Raw genomic sequence first — 22,975 nt, 5'->3', positions numbered from 1 at the left:
TCTGGCGTTGTATTTCCAGGATTTTAAATCGTAAGAACAAAATGATGGAAAACATAAGCAATTTTGGAAAAAAATTTACTTTTTAAAACCTTGCCACACCTTTGACTCACCTGCTCATAACTCTCACTGAATCAAAAGATTAATATAGCCATATTGCATTTTTATTTTTATGTTTTTTATGTTTGTTTTTTACCAACTCCTAATTTTCCCTTAATTTTCAACTCTAATATTGTGTCTAAAGCATTTTCTAGATTGACAAAGACATAGAGTAACTCCTTTTAACATTCACTTCGCTAATAAAAATCTCCAAAAGCTCACAGACCCAACGCTGCCTTTGGTTTTCTTTCGCAGCATATAATCATACTGGTGATAAAAAAATGTTCTCATCTCTTATAAATGTTAATTGAAAAAGTGTCACAACTCTTTACTTTATTTGACTCTTTAGCGCAAACTGACCTCTCAGCTGAAAAGCAGCAGTCCACAGGGAGTAAATGTTTTGACTTTCAGCTCGTCTCGGTAACCTTGGCTTGGTTCTTATGACACCTTTACGGTTCTCCTCAGACAACATTTTATATATAGTTTTCTGTTGCAGGTAGATTTTTTTGTCCTTCTCATACAGTTTATTTATTCCCGCTGCTGAGCACGCCAGGGCCACTGTGAAGCTGAGTATCTGGCCCAAGGAGACTTGGATGCTGAAGAGGCCAGAAATCGAAAGGGCCGACCTTCTGATTGATGGATAGCAACTGAATACATAGGGAGTCCTTTTCGCGTTGATCTAACGCTGAACAATTCAAGACAATCCAAGGACGGAGAGAATGACCAAACTTTGAAAAGTAACCTTCCCTTTTTTACTCCTTAATGAAAGAGATAAACTCCTTAAAATCTGCATACGCAGTGTTGGCTGCACTTTCTTTTATTTGTAGGTTTACTTTACTTAAACTAAAGATTGTTTTTTTTGAAAGTAAAGGCTGAATTTATGTTGAGGCTTTTTACATATTTTTAGTCAACAAGTTTTCCATACCAACTTCTTTTAGCTCCAAATGCTGCCTTTTTGTTAATACAATAGAGTGATGGTGACAAGATGGCTGCACAAAGAAACTCTGGGCAAAGTCATCTCTTTACCTTTATTCTCACAATGTGTGTTTTTGTTGGTGTGTGCGTGTACTTTGACATGTTAGTGAAGACAAAATCTGAGCTTGTTTATGTTTTATGGTGAGTCCGGTAGACTGGGTTTGACTGGGGACCAAAACTAGGCCTGTCATGATAACACATTTTGTTGGAAGATAAGTTGTTCCAGGAATTAATACGACAAATAGTAATATTGTTATTTAAAACTAATAAAATAATACTCTCAAAGGTCAAAGGAACTTTAATTTTTAGAGAATATTTTAACGCTGCAACCGGTAAAACATTTTAAATATCCAAAATAATAATAATAAAAAAACAAAGCAACTGAAGCAACAATAATGAAGATGGATTATGAGTTCTCTAACTAAAATTGCATTTTGATAAATGTTGAACGTTTAGATTAGACCAGGAAAAGAGGCAAAAGTGGCAGGTAGGACTGCTATCTAAAAAAAGCATAAACAAAAAAAAACCCTAAATAAATATTGGGTGTCAGATGTTTACAGTATATTTAAAAATGGCAGCTTCTCAACAATAAAGAGGAGCATTTTTTTAACGACTGTTTACTGCAAATTATCAAGCCATTTTAATTTAGCATGCAAATAATCGGTTTATTGCTTATTGTGACAGGCCTAACCAAGGCATTGGTTACGTTTTTCAACTGGTGCAGTTCGCTGTCACACTGAACTGTCAACTGAAACAAATCCTTTGAAAAACCTATGCCTTGCCTCACCTGTGTTGGCGCTGCACCAAGAACCACTGAAGAAAATGACATGGAATCCTCTGAAGAAGACATGAGCGCAACTTCCTTCTTTACAAAATGTAAACAATAACGGTGGGACATCAAATGGTTGTAGGATTTCTCCTTTGTCTTTGGTAAAAGACCAGTGGGCATTTTTCCATCTAGCACTAGGTTCATGTTTGTTTTGGTTGTTTTTACCCAGAATGCCCTGCGCTAAAATCCACTTCCTGCTTTTGAAGGGTTTTTAGGGAGACCAGAGTTCACACCTCCCCAAATGAGCCGGACGAAATGGGCTAGCTTGAATCCATTAGTCCCTGATATATTATATCAATCTTGTACATGAATATAAACATGTACCTTTAGCTTCCTGTTGATGGAGAACATCTTCAATAAAAGACATTGTTTTAAAGATGACACTAACTTTACTGTGTCTCAAATGATTCCCAGCCTAATTAAAAACTAGCCCTCTGCTAAGCTGGAACTCCGTTTCTCTGAAACTTCCTGATTCCATGTTAACTCGCGTCCACCCTTTCCTTTCCCAGCCTGAACCCGTACAGCTACGACGAGAGCTGCGTGTCGAGCAGCGTGGACCACCTGCCTCTGGCGGCGCTCCCGCTCCTCGCCATCGTGTCCCCGCGCTACCAGGACGCCGTGGCGACCGTCATCGACCGAGCCAACCAGGTCTACCGCAGCTTCCTGCAGTCTGAGGACGGCCAGGGATTTACCGGCCAGGTCTGTTGTTTCCTCTTCTGTTTTTAAAGGAAAAGGGAGCGTCATGATGTCACACTGGTGAATAATGAAGTAGAGAAGTAAAAGTTATTTGTTAGAGGACTGCGTGGTCTACGGCTTGTTCAGAGGCATCACTTTTTACCACCTGCACAGGGCCCCGTCATAACCAATTTAATTGTCAAGTGAGGCAATGATTTCTGAGGTTTGAGCTGGGAGAAGCGAATCATTTTTGTCCACCATAAATCATGAAAAGCAGAGTCATTTTGTTAAGTAAGCTAGCTTAGAAATGAAAAGTAGTGTTGAATGTGGGAGGGTTTCTCCTCCGACTCTCCAGCGTTTCACTACTGTTTATCCACGGCTTTTGGTTTTATTTAAAATGATATAATACTCATAACTTGTTTGCACATGAATTAAGAGCAGAAATCCTTCTAGATGAATCATAAAATGCCCCAACAAGTCTCTTTTAATGAAGATAATTGCGCTGATATTTATTTAATTTTTTTGTAGCTCTAAGACTTTGCTAGATTAATCAATTTTGACTTCCTCTGATTTTCTTTTTGTCTGAGTCTAAAATGAATAAATTCCATATCTTGTCCTTTCCTCCTGTTGTTAATTTTTGTAATTTCTGCCGTGTAGTTGAGCAGTAATTATCTCTCCCGTGGCGATGACGTTTCCCGCTCTGTTTATTTGTGCACTTAATCAACAAAGCAAACACGGGTTGAAAAAAGGAGATGTTATGCTAACGCATTAGTGCTGCGTTCAAAGAACGAGAAGAAAAGAGGAAATATGGACGGGAGCATTAACATCGTCAAAGTTTTGTTCACTGCAGATTATTAACTTAAATTCAGTGCAGCTTTACTCACGAGAAGTATGTGGCATTTTTGCACAATATATTAAAAGAAAATTAGAGAACGTTCTTTTGACAAGAAGATAATTCTATTGATTTCAATTAATCTAAGTTGATTAATTGATTTTCATCTTAAATGCAAAGTGTATATATTTTGGAACAGTTTTAGCCTAATTACTGCTCTGAGGGTGTTGGTCTTTCAGCAAAATGGGCTTTTTTTTTCTCACTTTGTATGCTCCGGCTAACGATTAGTCAGTTACTAAATTAGTTCATGGTTATTTCACTAATCAATTAATCACGATTAATCGTTTCAGCCCTAACATGTTCCATATGTTTTTGTGACCCTCCACGCACTCGTCCTCCTCCTCTTCAGCTGTCTTCCTGTTGAGACCGTCACCGACCGAAGAGAGGAGCTTGAACTTGTGTGTGCGTGTGTGTGTGTGTGTGTTCTGTGAGCAGGTTTGCCTGATGGGCGACTGCGTGGGCGGAGTGCTGTGCTTTGACGCTTTGTGCTTCAGCAACCACCCGAGGCCCGGCAGCCCCAACAGCAGCAGCAGGAACAACAGCACAGAGAGCCTGAAGGTAGGGCCTCAGTGCTCCGGCGATAACACACCCATGATGCATCGCTTTGTGACTGGGTGTGTGTGTGCGTTTGTGTTTGGGGGAAACTGGAGGAGCTGATGAAAGAACATTTTCCCTGGCATCGCACGGTTACAGAATCATGATCAAGATTACACGCTTTTGTTGTTTCTCGCATTCATTAGTCAACTAAAAGTGCAGCAATAGAGAACATGCGCGGCCGTGGCAACGTCCTTGGCAACGTCCTTGGCAACGTCCTTGGCACAACTTTGTTGCTTCCCGGAGAAGCAAAAGCAACTCTGTCTTCCTTCTGCCAGTTTTTTTTCTTTTAGTTACATCTAGGTCTTTCACAATAACAAATTTTGCTGGACGATGTATTGTTCCTGAAGTTATTGTGATAAACAATGATATTATTCTTTTGAGACCATTTTCAAGTAAGTAAACAAGTAAGTAGCGATAATGATATAATAATGCAAGGGCACATTCTGAAAGATTAAGAAACTTTAAATTATATACTTAGCACTGGAACTGGAAGACATTTTAAATATCCAAAAATAAACAAAACAACACAAACAACAAAAATAAAGTGAATTATGAATCTCTGTAAACGAAATTGTCCTTCAGGAAAGGGGCAAGTTGGGACCAAAACACCAGACTGAAGACTTTTATCATCCAGTTTTTGGTAGAAAAAGAGAGAGAAAAAAAAAAAAGATAAATTATGTAGATGTAAATTGTTAAGCTTTTTTAAATTTATCACGTGATTTATTAATTTATTGCGACAGGCCTAGCTATATAGCTACATAGCTATTCTTTAGTGGTTTTAATACTAGCACCTAACAAAAAGGGGGAACAAAAGATGAAATGAAATCTGATTGTGTTGCTCACAATTTGTTTTCTGTTTCTGGGTTTTTGTTGGGATTTTTTCCACTACCTGAACACCGTCTGTTGCCCCTGAGTCTGTGTTTCTATAAAATATTCATCTAAACATTAGTGTTGAACTGCCTCACTAAAGCTGCTTGTGCTTCGTGTTTTTCCCTCCCGGTAATGTGCTGCATGCTCACCGCTGAAATATTCACTCGTGAATGGAGACGTGTTGGATGGAGACATGCTGTCTCCATCCAACACGTTGGCGGTCCACCTGGGAAAGTGCGTCAGTTCCCATCACCTCACGCCGGTCTCCAGTCCCGTCTGGGGGCTCTCGTGTTGACTTTCTCCTCCTTCGCCTCAGGACAACACGGGCCGGCTGCGGGAGTCGAGTCCCGGCCTGAGCTCCAGCAAGAGGCTGAGCAAGAGCAACATCGACATCTCTGCTCCCAACGAAGGCCAGGGCGGCCCGGCGCTCAGCCGCAAGCAGAGCGACTCGTACGACGGGGACACCTCTTCCACGGGCCAGCACAACTTTTTTTCCAGGTGGAAAACACGACCTATGTTTTAAGATATGTCCAGTATATCATTTTTTCTTTTTCTTCTTCTTTTTTTCCTCATTTGTCTGTTTTGGGTAACCGGATCAAGAAAATCAGAGTAAATACAAAAGTCTGTTTTCCGAGCATGGTCACTCGTTGAAAATTATTTTTAAAAAGTAGTTAAGCCTTTATTAAGTCACTATGGGTGTGTTAAAGGGGCTCTATTATATAAATTTGACTTTTTTGAGCTTTACATTATGTTATAATGTTATTTCCTCGTTAGAAACATACCTGGAGTTTTGCCTTAATTTTTTTTCATGCATGTTTGAGAAATCTCTTAATTTCCTGCGGGGCCCGAGTGCCATCTCCCATGACTCCACCACTCAACTCCTTCAGACTAGCCAGCAACAATTAGCAAACAGCTGGTAGAACTGCACCAGGTGGGCAGTTTTGTTTCCAGAGACATCGTAATCTGTTTTATTTATGGTTTCTGTTGTATGTGGCTTTTATTTGCATTGAATTGTTTTTAGTTGTCTTTTAGTTTGGATATTTAAAATGTCCTCCAGTCCCAGTGTGGAGTGTTCCTTACAAAATTAAAGTTTATTAGCGTTTGAGAGGCTGAACTTGAATTGTGAAGCCATTATCAAAATATTACATGAAAACTGCCTCAACACAACAATATTATCATTTATCGCAATCATCTCTGGGAAAATGTTATCATCCAGCAACGTTTGTTGTGGTTACAGACCTGCTGCTGTATTTGCAGCTCGTGTTTCTCCATTTCTCTGCCTGTTTCAGGCAGTCAGAGGGAAACTGTGAACTACTGGTTCATTTGGCCAAGCTTGGATGAGCCTGGAAGAGTTCCAGCTGCCATGTTTACTCTGTCCAAAGAGATGGTTTCAATTCCAGGTTACACACTCCTCCCGTGCTTACAGCCACCTGAGATAAAGTACTCTTCAGTCCCGTAAATTCCCAGTGATGCCACAAGGTTTATGACGGCGGAGCTGCAACCTTTTAAACTCCCTGTTAACCTGAGCAAGACTGCATGGAGAATTCACCCTGCTTTTTCTGTATTTCATCAGAGATCCCAATAGATATTCTCCTTCACCAGGATGGCTAATTAAATATCACCTTTTGGCATTAATTCTCCAATCCATGATTGTTTCTTTGAGCATCAGACTCTGCTTTGTTTCTGGTCCTGATTATGATGAGTTTTAGTTCCCTCTTCCCTGCAGAATTGTTTAAATTCAGCCACAGTGGATGGTTTTTGAGCACCTTTGACTTGTTTGAGGGTGCGCCACAACATCTTAATCAAATTTGAATACAGACTTTAACTAGACGGCACCAAAACGTTCATTCTCCTGTCTAACCTGACCTCGCTTGAGCATTAGTTAACAAATCAAAATCTGGAGTATTTCCATTGATGCTCCACAGGCGTTGGATCATGCTTTTTAGTAAATGCGAGATAGGCCACAATCTTCTTCTTCTTCTGTTTTTTGCTCAGCAGCACTTTTTGACTTGGAACTCTCAATAAAATATCTTTTTTTATTATTATTATTTTAGATTTTGTCATATAATTATCACGTATATACGCATATGTCATTATGTTTGTATAATATCACATTTTTACAATCAAGTTTATGCAATTTAATGATCAAATGTGTACAATGTAATTATCACATTCAGACAGTATATCATCTTTGCATAATGTCACATTTTTACAGTAATTTTATCAAGTTCAGACAATGTAATTATCACATTTATACAATATATTATGTTAATATAATAGCACATTTTTACAATAAAATTAAGTTTATACAATATAATTATCAGTTACACATTATTGCACATAATCTTTACACGTTTATGCAATATATTTATCATGTTTGTTCACTATAGTCATCATGTTATTATGAGACGGTGTTAAAAACTTCTTGTCCTCCCTGACAGCAGTAGTCTTCCATACAGAACCCCTCAAAAATACTGAAACCCAAAGTGTAAACTGAATACAAACTAAACTGTAAAGTGCAAACATGAGTTTGTACTTTTAGTCAATGCCAGGAGTGGAGAAGATTCCCTTACCAATAATCTTTGCTGCAGTCCATGTCATGTTTATCCAAAAGAAAATACTGCAATGAATTAGATTTACTTCCTCTAAAATTGAAAGAAGATTGTAACAGCGACAATGTTCCACTGCAGTAAAAAAAAAAAAAGAGAAGTAAAAAGGGTGCAGAAGAAGGTATGAGAGAACACAGAAGCCAAAACAGCTGCAGAAAGCAATCAAAAGGCCATTGATTTGGCTTCAGCAGATAGCTGGAGACCGCTAGCTAATCCTGCCTCCACATGTACGACTTAATGGGGAAATGTTGGCCGGCTGCTAAAGCCCAGGGATGGAGCCGGTCGGCATGCCGACGTGGCGGTGAGCGGCTGGACTGTTTAAACAGCTGTCGGCGCGGAGCGGCCTGTGAAGGCTGAGTCATAAAGGCTTGGCACTGACGGCTACGACCACACGATAAAACTAACACGGCAACATCTGAATCACGGCAAAGTAAAAGGATTGTTGACTCATCCGAGCCAAGACAGAGAAATTGAATTTGAATATTCTGCATAGGCCTTATTGATTTTTAACATTTCAGATTAATCCTGGACAAATTTCTGGTAGTCCGATAGAAAATCAACAACACAAACATTTTCCTGTGTTACTGTAAATTTTTTATTTATTTTGTTTTGTTCTCCCTCGTTCAGTTTGATGAAGGAGGGTGCAGAGGTGCGCGGTGGCAGCAGCACCAGTCTGGTGTTGAATCCAGGCCGGTTCGACTTTGAGGTGTCGGACTGCTTCCTGTTGGGCTGCCCTCTGGGACTGGTGTTGGCCATGAGACGCACGGTGCTGCCTGCTATTCACGGTAAGAACCACAACCATGTACCACATAAAACGTGACAATCTGCTTTCATTTAAACTCTGTTTGCAGTAGAAAAAAAGAGAGTCCTACTTTCTCTTGCAGACCTGAAGGACTAAAATGGATTTTCTTATTCAGAATTGTTCCCATTATGTTCTGGAAACCCGGTTAGTGAACTCTAGTGCACAAAAAGCTGAAGTAGATTTTCAAAATGAACTAAAATCTGATTTGTTAGTGTGATGTTTGCTGAGTTTATTACAATCTGGAAAGCGATAGAATTTGATTGAAATATTTTCCACTTCTAAAAAACATAGAGAATAAAACAAAATTGAGTGTAAAACATGTTTCCATCCATCCGCACAGACTGAACTTAATTTCATTGAAGTGAAACAGACTCGCTCTTTAAGTAAAGTTTATGTCGAAAACTTGAGATACAGGTTTAAAATGACCTGCCTCAGCGTGTCCTATTTAAAAAGTCTCAAAAGCCTTAACTTGATGTATCTAAATTTCAGGTCTTAAAATGTCTTAAATTCTCGTTTTTTTCTTCTAAAAATGTAGATTGGGCTTAATTTGTCAATTACAGGTCTTACATTTTGGGATGACTGGATTTTATAATCTCATATATAGTTTTTTTTTCTTTCTTGTGGGTCTTTTCTATGTGGCAAACGTCTGAGATGCACTCGTCTTCAGCGCGTTCTATGTTATAGCATGCTGCTAGCAGCTAGTCAGTGGTTTGTTAACTAGTTGCTAGTACGCCCTTGCTAGCTAGCTGTTTTTTATCCGTTTAACATGCGCAGGTGCAAATATCACCAGTTGGGTAGACAATGTTTGTGTTTGCCAGTGGCTCGCTTGTTTTACCAGCACGTATGAGCCAACAAGATCCGCCAATCATAATCATTCGCCAAGCTGGCATTACGATGGTCTTAAAAAGTCTTAAATTTGACTTACTGAATCCTGCAGATAACCTGCACCTGTTACCATACCTCTCTGCTGTTTTCCCTTCCCCAGTGGGCCAGCTTCGCCCAGCTTGCTCCCAGATCTTCAACCTGTTTTACCCCTCCGATCCTTCAGCCTCCAGGCTGGAGCCCCTCCTGCAGCCTCTTTTCCACAAGCTGCCGCCGTTCGCCGTGCCGCGCTACCAGCGCTACCCTCTTGGAGATGGGCGCTCGCTGCTCATCGGTAAGACCTGGGATTTCATGCTGAAAGAGTCACTTGAAAATGTTGCTTCTTATTCTTGTCTTCTTGCATGATTGCACAATGGGATAAATATTTTTTGGCTATTTACCTTTCAAAAGTGATGTTGAAAACTTTAAGGAAATCTCTTGGTTGGGGAATTAATTTGAGTTCCACAGGGATTTAATGACATCCTAATGGGAATTTTTGACGGGTAAACACGTTCACAAATATGGATGGAGGACACACACAGCCTTAATCCCATCTCTAGTCTGTTTGTGCGGCAGAGGCAGAGCTAAATCCAAGCCTCGAGCCAGAAAAGCCAGAGGTTTGAAGTAATTATACTTGATCTTGCCGGGGTGTGGTACCTTCAGCTTGGCTCTGCTCTGTGAGGACCAGATAGGAGAAGAAATAGTGCTGCTGTAATCTCCCTGAAAGACTTAGCCGTGCAGACTCAGTCCTTAATGAGTTGCTAAATTTGTTTGAAGGATGTTTCAGCCCACTTGTGGGACACAGAGACTCTCTTTAAACAGTAGTTATGATGCATCGCCTCATTCTCCTGCCTCTGTGAACACCTACAGAGGAAGAAAGTAGGACAGAGTCCAACAATTCATCCTAGCACACTGCGGCCAACAAAGTCCTGTCTATTAGGATAGAGCTTTGTAATTTTTTAAAATCAAATCCTGTTCCTTAGCATGGTGATAATAAAGGTGGTTGACGAAGCAGGTATATGAGATGGCATTTTAGGCCTTGTCCACACAGCGATCTCCGGGAAAACAGATTTTTTGCGTTTTGCCATCTCATTCACATAAAAACTCTGTTTAATATCACTTAAAATAATTATTTACAAAAGTGGAGATTTGAAGAAACTCCATATTTGTGAGTGTGTACATGGTAAAACAGATATTTAGAGTCCATTGCAGTATGAGACAAAAAGTGCGCTAATATAACCACATACCAGCACTGACATGATTCCCAATCAACATCGTCTTGTGTCTTAAGAAGTTTATATTTTGATACGCTATTCATATCTGTCCATACAAATGGACCTTCTGTCGCCATGTTTAATTCCTGAAAGGAAGTTGTGGTTGTTTTGAAGCAATGTGATTAGCTGACAGGTTTTAGCTTTGCGCTACACTGCCCTCTATGGGTTTGGCATGTTCAAAACAACGCTCAGGGGTGGATTTGTGCAGGTTTATGTGGATGGAACTTTTCTGAAACCAATCCTCCAATATATGATATTATGTTTTTAAACGTTGTGGTGGAAATATTTGTTTTCATAAAGACCCGCTGCAGATTATTTAGACTATACAACATCTAAAACATTTCCTCTTCTTTTCACCCATATTTAATTTTATTTTTGCAATATAGTAAATCTCCAGAGATGGTATAAAATAAAACCTTTGACACTATGAATGTTTCTATGGCAGAAAGCACAATTTTTGTTCCTGCCGTATTCTCTGTTTGTTTGGCTATTTAAGCTGAACAGCAGTGGAACATGGTCAGACGTTTCTGCTGTGGTTTTTTCTAGAATTCTTGATTGATCAGATGTATTTTCTATGTATTTCCTATTATTTGCTGCCATATTATTTCCAGAAATAAGGCCTTCCCCACACCCCACAAAAAAAACTTTTAAGCAAGTAAAACTTTAGTTTTCTTCAAATTATTCAAGAATGCACATTTAACAGTTAGCAGGAAAAGTGACAGCTGTTGAGGCTGAGTAGCGTTTATTTTGTTGTTCTGTTTAAATTTCTCTTGAGCGTTGCACAGCCAGATGTCCGGGAGAATTTACCTGCATTTCCTCTTCTGGACAGATTGGTAGCTGTCCTAATGTTTCACACTTGTAAGTAATTTTTCTCTGCAAATAAAGCATCAGTTCCTTCTCTAAGGTCATTGCTGATGTATTTTTACCTTGGCATCGTGTCAACACACGTATGTTCCAGACCAGCAACCAGGGAAAACTCCTGCTTTCACAGAGGTGGCTGCGCCGATGGTGTTCTGATGATCAGTAGGTTTGATTAGCACCACTTGGCTGATTCTGTCGCTCCAGAACTCCCTGGAAGCAGCTATAGGGTCCTTGTTTGTCACAAGCAGCTTTTCTATTGTGGCTTCATCTGCGTTTTAAGAATAATACTGTGAAATCTAGATGTTTTGCTCAAAATATGTATATATATGTAAATAATAACGCACCAAAACAAATTGGTAATGAAATACTAATAGGGCTGCAACAAATGATTATTTTAGTAACCAATTAATCAATTATTCTGACAATTAATCAATTAATCGGATAAAAATGTTTTATTTTTGACATAATCTGCAGATTTTTCATTTAAGCACTTAAATGCCTTTTTTCAATATAATATAAGAAATACATTAAAGGATGCAAATAAACAAACCACTTCCTTTTGTAAATTAAAAAAAAAATGTATTGCATAAAAAGCAACAACATACCATTACTTTAGTGATCACTTGATGATTTGTAGCAAAGGATGCAATTTTTTTTTTTAAATCCTTCTAACATCAACATGAAAAATTCCAACCTTTTTGTTTGACCTATCAATGCAATTGTAGGGATTGTCTGTCCATTAATTTTGGATTAACTGATTCATAATAGGTTAGCAAAACGTGCTCAATGGGAGATTTTTTTCTTTTTTTGTTGTTGTTGTTTACAGAAACAGAAAACTATGGCTCTTTAGGAGTTAGCTTTTTTTTTTATCATAAATGCAATTATAAAAACATATATTTTGTACAGTTCTGGCTTAATTCCCGCCCTGACTTTAACTTTCTATGAGTCTTTATACTCAAGTTAACAATTAATTGTTTAGGTGATGATTATTTCATTAGAGCTGAAAGATTTATTGTTTCAGCCCTAAATACAAAAAAATAAGATTTTATGATGACTTGGTATTGTTTGTGCTGGTACAGTTTGTTCCCTTAACGATCAGCCTGCTTGACTTTCTATCTCTAAATCTGGTTTAATTGCTCACTAACGCAGCAACAATGATTCCATCAGTCAGTAGATGTTTGACACAGCAGATGTTGCTTAAAAGCACAAATCCCATGTGCAATCTTTGCTTCTTTTTTATTTTCTTCTTCTTACTGCCAGTGGAGCCTGCGTCCAAACTTTATGACACATTCCTGCTTTCACTTGCTTAATTTGGATGCCAAAGATGTTCTTTTCTCCCCCTATTATATTAATTACTTCTTCGCTCAGCCAATCACACGACACCGTGCGTGACGCCTCTCGGAGCCGGCGGTGCAGACAAAGGTTACGGAGCGTAAACAGCAGACAGAGCATCGACTGGCGGCTGTGCCAGGTTTTAATTATAGGTCCGCGTCTTGTTCCCATCAATCAGCCGCGTGCCGCTGTCGACTTTGCGTGTGGAAATAAAAATAAAAAAAAAAAGACAACGGGCAGGTGCAGCCGCGCTGTGGAAACCGTGGCACGCGCCACCCGTTTCCTGTTCCGTAATATAGCAATTAGCGCTCATGAAGGCATGGAGTGCCAATCAGGAACGACTTTGACATGAGTTACCGTCGACTGTGCAGCGTTTATTATGATGAATGCTGCTGATAACGCAGAGGAGGAGACATCTGATATCGATTTTAAACTGTTAGGCCAGAAGGAAACATGACATGCTACCAACATGGCATCAGGGTGGTATCAATCAGTGGTGATTGTTTGGATATTTGTGTTTTAGTGTAAAGGTTACATGTATTTCTTTTCTTATTAATAGATGTGGAAGCTGAGAGGATCCTGTTAGGAATGGGTTTTTTTTCTTCTCACTCTGTCAAAAATGTTCCCTCACAATCACTTCCACATACATGAATCCTTATTACTGTCACGAGCCGTTTCAATCGCTCTGCCTTGAGAGAGGACTTCCTTCTTTTTCTCTCTCCTTTGTGTTTTGTGTCTTGTCACCATGTGAGCCTCGTCTTCTCCACAACATTGACAGCAGAAATCATTTGAATTTCTGTGTGTTTTTACAAAATACGTCAGCGGCCTTCCCCTCCCCTTGCATTTCTCAATCACTGCCAGAGTAATCGTCCCGTTTCTCTCAGTTCATTGTGTGGCGAAGAAAAGAAAAAAAAGGGAAATAAATGTGCAAATTTTCTTCAGGCTGAAAGAGAATAAGGCTTCCTGTTAGATGTTTAGCACGGGGCTCATTAATGACAACAGCCTGCCGGGAGTGAGGATGAGTGTGAGGCTGCAGTCTGTTTGCAGATAATATTACTTTACAGTGGATCTGTGGAAAACTCGGAGCCCTCCGAACTCCGAGAAATTCAAATGACAGATTTCTTCTTCTCCTGCTTTTTCTAAATCTTTCAGTTCATCAATCAAATTACTGTATAATATAAAACGGGTTGAGGCCTGGTTATTGTCTGACCTGTAGAATCAAGACATTAGTTCATAGTTGGGTAAAATATCTCTGAAAGTGAAACACGCCGTCCCAATTTAAAGAATAGATGAGAAACTTACAAGTCACAGCTATCTATTACTCTAGTATAGGCTACTGCTAAGCACTAGTCATTTCTAGTTTTTTTTTTCAGCAGTGAGTCACTGTCAACACATTGAGGAAACTATATGTTTGCTGCGTCTGTTCAATTTTAACCGTTTAGTTGCTGCATACTCAAAATATAGTGGCTCAAAACCAAGACATGCTTTCTTAGCGGCTCTTCATGGAATATTTTGTCACTGTGCTTCAGATACGAAATCTTAAACCATCTGAATTTGAAATTAGTTTTGATTGTCCAACAAAGTCTGGCAGGATTGCAGTACGGAAAAGTATGAAATCTGATTTTAAAATAATCTCTTCCAAGTCTGGATAAATATGTAAAATAATTATTTGTATGCCCAAAGTGTCACTTTGTCTGCAAAAACCGTCCATCTAATCCTGATTACTGTAGAAATATCTTCCATAAATTACTTATTTTCTTTTTTTTCTTTGTCATTTACAGTTTCACCTGGGACTCTGGAAATTTGAGTCAAAAAATAAAACAAAACAAGCAAACTGATTTTTGGCCTAAAATGTTTAGGAATGCCGGTCTGAGTAAACACAAACAGGAAACTCATCAAATGTATTATTTTTTTACCTTACAACAAATAACTTGGATACAAAAAAAATAATAAAGAACAGAAAATCTTTATCTCTTTTTAACTAACAACACAGAAAAACAGGTAAAAATCCCAAATAAATTTGCTCTCTGCCTCGACTGTAGGGTATTTATTAACCACGTCTGATTCTCTCTCACGCCTGTGGGAGCCGGAGTCGATTTGTATTCTCCTGCTGTGGCTCATCCTTCACAAACCCAGCACACACATATTGCCGCAACCCTTGGATATCTATATATTTTTTAAATTATTTTTTTAACTAACCTTCCAGTCAGAGAGCTAACCAGCATGCTAGCCTTCATTTCCAGATGCAGAGGTTGACGGCTGGCTGCCTCACTCGGCGTCTTTGTGCGGCGATAATTCACGTAACGCCGATCTTTCTGTTCCGCGAGAACAAATGTGATGTGATTAGAAAGTCATGTCAGGGGGAAACTGAGGGGAATCTATTCTTTCCACAGACACAGATGAATCCTTTCGAAGAAGAAGAAGAAGAAGAAGAAGAAAAAAAAAAGCTGATTTAGACGTGATAGCTCTTATTAGCAAGCAGGCGCACACCTTCACATCAGCATACTAAACCGGGTTTCCACTCCCCTCTTCACCCTGTTAACCACTTCAGCACATCCCAGTAAACTGATGTTAAAATGAAGAGAAGCGTTCACAACATGTAGGACTGGATTTGTCTAGTCGTTTCTTTTGGTTGTCAGAGATCAACGGTTTAGTTTAAACAAACTATATGAAGGATGATGCTTATGGAGTTCATCTGGGACTTAATCCACTCCCAGATATCAATAACAGTGAGGGGGGAAAAAACAGTGTGAAACAGAAATGTGAGGTTTTCATAAGGATATTTATTATTGAGGATTGTTTTGGCCTCAAGAAGACATAATAAAAGGGACAAATTCAATATCATTTCAATATTTTATGAATAAATATGATGCTTGTGTTTATCACAGAGCAAAAAGCCAAATAAAATCCAAAAGTACAAGTAAAAAAAAAAAGATCAATATCAGTCAAGTATAGACAATTTAGTAAATAAATAGTACAAATCCAGGAACAGTCTCATTTTGTGCAAAATATTAAGAATACAAGTAACAAACATTTACATGTGGAAGAAAAGACAAACTGACAGACAACAATTATTAGTGAAAACAAGCTGAGAGAGTGATGAGGTATTGTCAACAGGTCTTTGTGTAGGAGTAGAATAATGGTAATCAAATACACACATTGTGAGCTGTAGACTCAAGGCCTCATAAAAAGATCAATCATTAACATTAGCAATTGATGATGGGTGGGCTTTTGAGTTTAGTTTGATGGTTTTAGTCGCTTTGTAAATCTTTCTGGGGTTTTTCCTCATTTGCTCATTTACTTACTTGTTCAGGATTCAATAATCACTTTTCCAAGTGTAAATACTCTGTGATTTGGTCCCTTCTTTGTCAGATCCTGCGGTCACCAAACTGTTCCCGTCTTCTGAGTTCTCTGTTTAAATCAATGTGTCTGCCGTCCTTCTCTCTGCCCCAACACCTAAACAACATGAAATTCTGTTTACATAACGAAAATCATATCTGTCTCATGAAATGCAATACACTGCTTTCGTTTTCAGCTCAAAATTTCTTCTTTAGGACTAAGTGTTCTGTAAGAGAGCTTGAAGTGTGCACTACCTTAAAAGGATGGCAGGAATATGTGATGAAAGTATATTTTCTATGATGATGATATTGTGAGATAGCAGGTTGGTCACGTTAGTTTTTACGCGGAATTACTTTTTAATTTCCCCGTTTTGACAAAATCAGTTTTTCTGCTCCAGGTTCAGCCGTGTGCACCGGGCGAGCAACACATCCTCAGACGAGCTCTCACTGTCCTGCTGTTTGAAGTGATTCAGCTCAGGTTGATTAGAAATCTCAAACATCAGAGACATCCTGGGATCCAAGGAGAAGAGCAGAGCTCCTTCAGAATAAAACGAGAGAACAAATAGAAGCACAGGTTTTTCTTGTTGTTGTTTTTTTTGCTTGTTTAGTGCTTCTACTGGTGTGAGTTTGAAGGTCAGATCAGTATTAAATTTAGTTTTAATTCTAGTTTTAAATCATACGTGCATTCTGTCATCCGGGAGGACGATCAGTAGATGAAAGAACTGGTTAGAAAGCGGAGTTTGATTGATTCGTTCTTGACATCCATGACCTGCTGCTGTCACTCTGCTGAGACCTGAACAGATCAAAGTGTCTGTGAAAGCTTGTGGCTCCTGGAAGTATTTAGAAAGGATAGAGCAAAAGAAAAAGGAAACATTACACAATGTGGTGAATACGGCACCGTATAAAATAGGAGCTGCAGCAGGTAACGTCTATACAAAGACAAGTAACTTTCTTACATATTTCTTAAAATTGTCACCATGTTGTATTTATGGCACAGACAATCTGTGGGGAAAAGATCTAACTAATCTAACTCTGTGGTCCTACTGCCATCTGCAGACGTACGTAAGTCAGTCAGAAACAACCAATCAGAGCAAGGAGGAGGGTCTCAGCACTGTCACCTTTACGTATGCTGTTAGAGATTTTTTGGTATTATCATTTTATTTTCTTACTCTAGTTCACATTAAGTCTATAGATCTTTGTGATTTTCTGTTTAAAGTGTTCTCTTCTTTAAATGACCTGGAGGTCACTACTGTCTGTTCAACTTTACGAGAAATAGATAACACTAAGTTTCTCAGACTTTAAACCCTTTTGCAAGAACACCTCCTAATTTAGTAACCACCTGTGAGCAGTCGTATTTTGTTTTCTTGACAGTATTGACCGAGATTTGAACCGGGCTCAGACCTTTGATCAGATATCACATCTGGACCTGGGTTGTTAGATGTTTGGGTTAGAAGCTTTACGACCTCTGTTGTTTTCCTAACTGCCCCTTGCCTGTTCTCCTTTGACAATAAAAACAGGAGTCCTTGTGAGAGCAGATCAGAATGCTCTGTGGATTCCTCGGAGGAAAGGTTCTCAGAGCCTTCTCCCAAGAGTTCTCAGAGCCTTCTCCTTTTGCAAAAGCTCCACGTAAAATTCATATACATTGTCTGTGGTTCTTTCTTTTATTTAGGTTCGAAAGGAAAATACCTATCATATGCACTGCAGCTATGCTAACGACAGCGAACCAACTTAGCGCCACAGGAAAGCCACCATCATCGGTGCCCATGCTAATGGAGTGTTAGCTTGATTGACAGCACTAAGCCCCTCCTCCTGGCTTTGATTGGTTGTTTCTGACTGAGAGCGATGTATTTCTGCAGATGGCAGCAGGACCAGAGGAAGGAGGTGGAGGAGTTTGAATTTTTCACAGAGTACTCATCTCATTTTATACCGTCACAACATGGTGACAGTTTAAGAAAAATGTATAAAGAATATTTTCTGTAAAAGTTTCCTACTTTCACTTTAAGAACAAGAAACCCAAGTAGTAATGAGAGAATTTAGCTGTGATTACTGAGCCTACAGCTAATACCATTTGAAATAGAGCTAAAAATCTGCTTCAGCAGCGATCGTGACTTAGCAGCTGGAAGGATGTAAATTACAACAATCGCTGAGATACGGCTGTTAAGGTCGCAGGAGTGACCGACTGATCCGCTTTGTCTCCGGAGTCGTCTGTTGTTGTCGTTTGTCGTACGGTTTCCAAAATGTGAGGTTTTAGTTGACAGGTTTACAGGTGTGAATGGCTGTGAGAACAGCCAGGCAGAGGGCTCAAGGCGGCATTGTGTTTCAGCTGCTTCTTCACAAGAATCCTCAGTGTTTCATTGAAACTTTAGATGTTTGGCCAACACAAAAAAGCGAACAACTGAGAAGTGGAATAATCTTTAGGGTATGTCTCTGAGTCTGTAATGCTCACAAACTATTCAGATTGGATGGAGAAAACTACGAGTTGTCTAATAGGTGTTTAGTCTTGACTTTGACTGGGCCATCTAAACATATTCAATTCATCTGATGTCTACCAGAGTACTGTAGCTCTGGCTGTGTATTTTGGGTCATTGTGGTATTCTCTCCCCCAGAACAGACCTGGATTTATCTCCATCCATCTTTTCATTACCTCCTAACAGCTTTTCTGTCCCTGCTGACAGAAAGCATCGCCGCCATGTCTCACTGTGGAAGCTGTGTGTTCAGGATGATCTGCAGTGTTATTTTTCTGCCACGTGTCACATTTATTAAATAAATGGAGCTCCAGATCAGCTTGCACTTTAATGTCACGGTCACAACGCAGATCCGGTGCTACAAATGTGCAGCAGTTTAGCTCTGAGCATTCATGTTGAAAGCTCTTGACGGTAGATGAAAGATTTTTCATTTTTCTGAAAGTTGAAGCTGAAGGAGAGGTGAAACCGTCTTCACAGGAAATCTTCTCTAACATAAGGTTAGATGTAGGCTGTGCCTCGAGAAACTATTTTTTATTTAAATAATTCTCTATGTAGTTTGGGGCTCCTTTTAATTTTCAGGGGTTTTTGTTCAATAACTGACAAATAAGATGTGCCTTACCACAAAGACAAAATGTCTTATCTTCTTTGTTGAAAATTCAAATCACTCTAGTGACATATTTCCTGTTTTATTATTTTTAACTCGCTGAATTGGAGAGATTGAAGGTGTGCAATACTGCATATTTTTGGTATTGATCTAGTAAATACAAGGCCACCAATACAGATATTTATTTTCTTTTTCTAGATAACGTCAAACTTCTGACATTTAGCTGATTTTATGTTTTTTATTCTGAATTATTTTGTTGAAATCTTTGACAGAATTTGGACAAATTTTACGGGTTTCTGCAAAATTCTTTAACATAGAAAAATGACAAACGGTAACGATAGAAAAACCAAAAAAACAAACCTGCAAAGTGCACAAAATGATCATTTGAGAGCAAATTAAAAGAACATCTTTTTAAGGTGGAGTTAAGAACTTATAATGCAAAAATAAGATAACATTTCATGAGGAAATCTGAACCTAAAGTATCGATTCTACCATGCACATACAGATCCAATACTGATTCCAACCTGGTATCAATATTTTTGATATATTGGATCGATCTGCCCACCTTTAGTACAGATATCCTTCTTCTCTAAAGAAGGATGAAGTTTGTGTGAGTTGGAGAATATCAGCCTCAACACCTTTGTCTATGAAGTCGGGCTTATTTTCCCATATTCATCCTCATGTTTCTAAAAAGTTGTTTGAAAAATATGTTCCAACCTAAAGAATTACAACTTAGGAGAAAGAGGTTTTTTCTTTTAATCTTTCAAAGAAAACATACAATCTATTAAAAGACCATTAAATGATTTAGTACAGGATAAGTGGGAGCTTTGTGAAATTTAATTTAAAGGTAAGAATCTACTAGTATTTGCTAGCTCTCTAGCCAGCTATCTCTAGCTAGCTCTCTAGCTAGCTAGAGATAGTTGGCAGGTAGCTCTAGCCAGCTATCTCTAGCTAGCTCTGTAGTTAGCTAAAGATAGCTGGCAGATAGCTCTATCCAGCTATCTTTAGCTAGCTCTGTAACTAGCTAGAGATAGCTGGCAGATAGCTCTAGCCAGCTATCTCTAGCTAGCTCTGTAGTTAGCTAGAGATAGCTGGCAGGTAGCTCTAGCCAGCTATCTCTAGCTAGCTCTGTAGCTAGCTAGAGATAGTTGGCAGATAGCTCTAGCCAGCTATCTCTAGCTAGCTCTGTAGTTAGCTAAAGATAGCTGGCAGATAGCTCTATCCAGCTATCTTTAGCTAGCTCTGTAACTAGCTAGAGATAGCTGGCAGATAGCTCTAGCCAGCTATCTCTAGCTAGCTCTGTAGTTAGCTAGAGATAGCTGGCAGATATCTCTAGCCAGCTATCTCTAGCTAGCAGATAGCTCTCTGCCATGTGAGAAGCACAAAGCTGCTACCAAGAGTTACAACTGCCCCCAAAAATTTCACAGTTTTGGTCCCCTACATTTCTTTTGTACATCTTTGTTGTAAGTCTTAATTTGGATTCATTATGGTTTTATAAAGGTCCTAAAAGTTTTTGGCAAATCCTGCATGAATCTATCTAATATGCTTTGTCACTATGGTATTTTCTTCTTTTTCTACTTGTCCTCTCTTTCTCTTTTCCACTTACAGCAGAAAGCATCCAAAGCAACCCGGGCGTGTTTCTGGAAGGTGACAAATCCCACGGCGGTCCAGCTTCACCGCATTCCTGTGAGACGAAGACGGACGGAGGAGGAGGAGGAGGTGGCGAGGCGAGCGGTCGTAGAGGCAGCGTGACCAGCGTGGAAAGCGAAATGTCAGTGTGCTCCATGAGCCAACTAGGCAACACCATCGCTAACAGTGAGTGGGAGGCAAACGGAGCCATAAAACAGCCCAGAACCCGGCGTGTCTTTAACTCATAACTTGTGTTCTGGTCTCAGTTTCCAGCGGCTGGTGGGGCTCCAAGAGGCTGGACTTCGCTTTGTACTGCCCCGACGTGCTCACCGCCTTCCCCACGGTAGCTCTGCCCCATCTTTTTCACGCCTCCTACTGGGAGTCCACCGACGTTGCCGCGTTTGTTCTCCGTCAGGTAGCAGAGCCCCGTTGATGTTATGCCTTGCTTTTTGGGTGGTTTTTTTACGTTTTACAGAAATTGAGCTGTCTTACTTCCAAAAAAAAAGAAAGAAAAAAATGAAATTAAACCATGAAATGAAGCAGAGCTAAAGCACTAAGTTGCTGCTAGAAGACTAAAAATCATGCAGCAGTTGCTGCATTGAATGTTGATTTCCTGTGTCCTTGATTTTAGGGGAAAAAACTGCCAATAGAGATTTTAACAATTTCAAAATTTTTGAAAATTGAAAAGGTTGTTTGTGAGAAGCAGTAATTACGCACCAATCAGACTATTATCTTTTTCAAACCAATTATTCGTCTATTAAAACTGTCATTCATATTCCCTAGAGCTGTGGAAATAGGGCTTTTAAATAGCTGCTGTCATTGTGTGATATTATAGGAAAAATAACATTGAAAATCACAGGAGTATTTTTCTTAGTCTTTTCATTTCTGAAACTTCAGAAACTTCTGCAATTAAATGCGAAAACCTTTAGAAAAAAAGTGTTTTGTGTCACATTAATAAAGCATCACCGATCTTCTTCTGTCACACAAACTGATGTGCAAAAGGATCATACTGATCTTAATGTTGCCGCAGAAGAGAATGAAGAAACTAAAGTTACATTTAATGTATCCATAAAGTGAAACTTCTTCACATCTCAAAACAAAAAATATTCGTGAATCCAAAAAACACTTGAAAGTAAAAAAAAAAAAGCAACCACTTTGCTGTCATCTTAAGTTTTCAGCCTTTTTTTGCCCTAGTAATGTAGCATCACTTTACCCTGTAGACGCACGCAGAACATCCTGACTGTTATCAAACACTGAAATCAGCAATTAATCATCTTCCCATGAGAGAGCAGAGCTTCATCTATCTCATTCAAAACGATAACGCGGCGCCAGGGACAGAAGGTCAGGAGATTAATTGCGTAACAGACGGTGTTTGTTTAAGTACCTCAAAGCCGTGCAGAACATATTTACAGTAAGATGGAGAACAAACGGAGAACACTGTCTGAAAACAACGGCCAGCAAAGATATGTGAACGGATCTGGCTCTGTTTGTGTGATCCTGTTATAATCCGGTGGATTTTCTTGCGTTTTACATCATTTCATAAAAGCAGTGGTCATAAATAAATCTCCTGTTACATGAAAAGGAAAGTTTAATATTACAGAAACTTTTAATACAATGAATAATGTATATTTTTTTCAGTAGTAAGTGGGAAGAAAACCACTTAAATTATGGAACTGAAAATTAGATTAGCTAATTTAAACTCGGCCAATGATGTATTGGAGTGGGAATATATGCTCAGCGGTAATTGCCCGTTGGTAAATCATAACACGGTTGTTCTGATGGGGAAAAAAAATATCCAGAAATTCTGTGTTAGATTCTGCTGCTACACTCTTTATTTTTGTTTGCACCCCAAAGGGGATGAGGAATATTTCTGTGATGTTTTTACGTAGTCTATTCTAATTCAAAGTAATGCTCTTTGCAGCTGATATTGATAGTTTGGAACATTGGAGCTAAATACTTCATTTTGCACATATTTTATCTGTAACATAGTGCTCACAGTATGTTAGCGCTATGTTACTTAGTGCTATGTCCTTCAGTATGACTGGAAGGACAGCAGTGACTGAATGAAAGCAGGTTAGTACTTCATAATTGGTGACTGATTTTTCTTTTTTTTTAAATTTGCCAAAAGTAAAGGGTTATCTGATTTGCACACAAATTATGAAATGTAAGCATCTTATCCAACTTTAATGGATTAATCTACACACTGTAGCCAGTTAATTCTTATCAATTTCAAGTCAAACCTTAGACTTGAGGAAACTTTGTTTGT

At 39.0% G+C, this 22,975-nt stretch overlaps 1 protein-coding gene across 3 annotated transcripts in view; it reads left to right on the top strand.

The window, feature by feature from the left end:
• pitpnm3 (PITPNM family member 3) overlaps positions 1–22,975 on the top strand; it is a 144,264-nt gene that overhangs the window by 103,299 nt on the left and 17,990 nt on the right. For 2 of the 3 annotated variants that reach the window (XM_027998959.1, XM_027998958.1), the window contains exons 6-12: positions 2,410–2,599; positions 3,903–4,025; positions 5,251–5,432; positions 8,171–8,328; positions 9,331–9,501; positions 20,689–20,895; positions 20,976–21,124. In XM_027998959.1, the coding sequence (XP_027854760.1) occupies positions 2,410–2,599; positions 3,903–4,025; positions 5,251–5,432; positions 8,171–8,328; positions 9,331–9,501; positions 20,689–20,895; positions 20,976–21,124 (1,180 nt within the window). The remainder of the gene's footprint in view (positions 1–2,409; positions 2,600–3,902; positions 4,026–5,250; positions 5,433–8,170; positions 8,329–9,330; positions 9,502–20,688; positions 20,896–20,975; positions 21,125–22,975) is intronic. The other variant, XM_027998960.1, reaches the window with a different exon arrangement.

Source organism: Xiphophorus couchianus, chromosome 18 (genome assembly GCF_001444195.1).
Source record: "Xiphophorus couchianus chromosome 18, X_couchianus-1.0, whole genome shotgun sequence".
NCBI classification, from domain to species: domain Eukaryota; kingdom Metazoa; phylum Chordata; class Actinopteri; order Cyprinodontiformes; family Poeciliidae; genus Xiphophorus; species Xiphophorus couchianus.
This window is presented reverse-complemented; position numbering and strand designations above follow the sequence as displayed.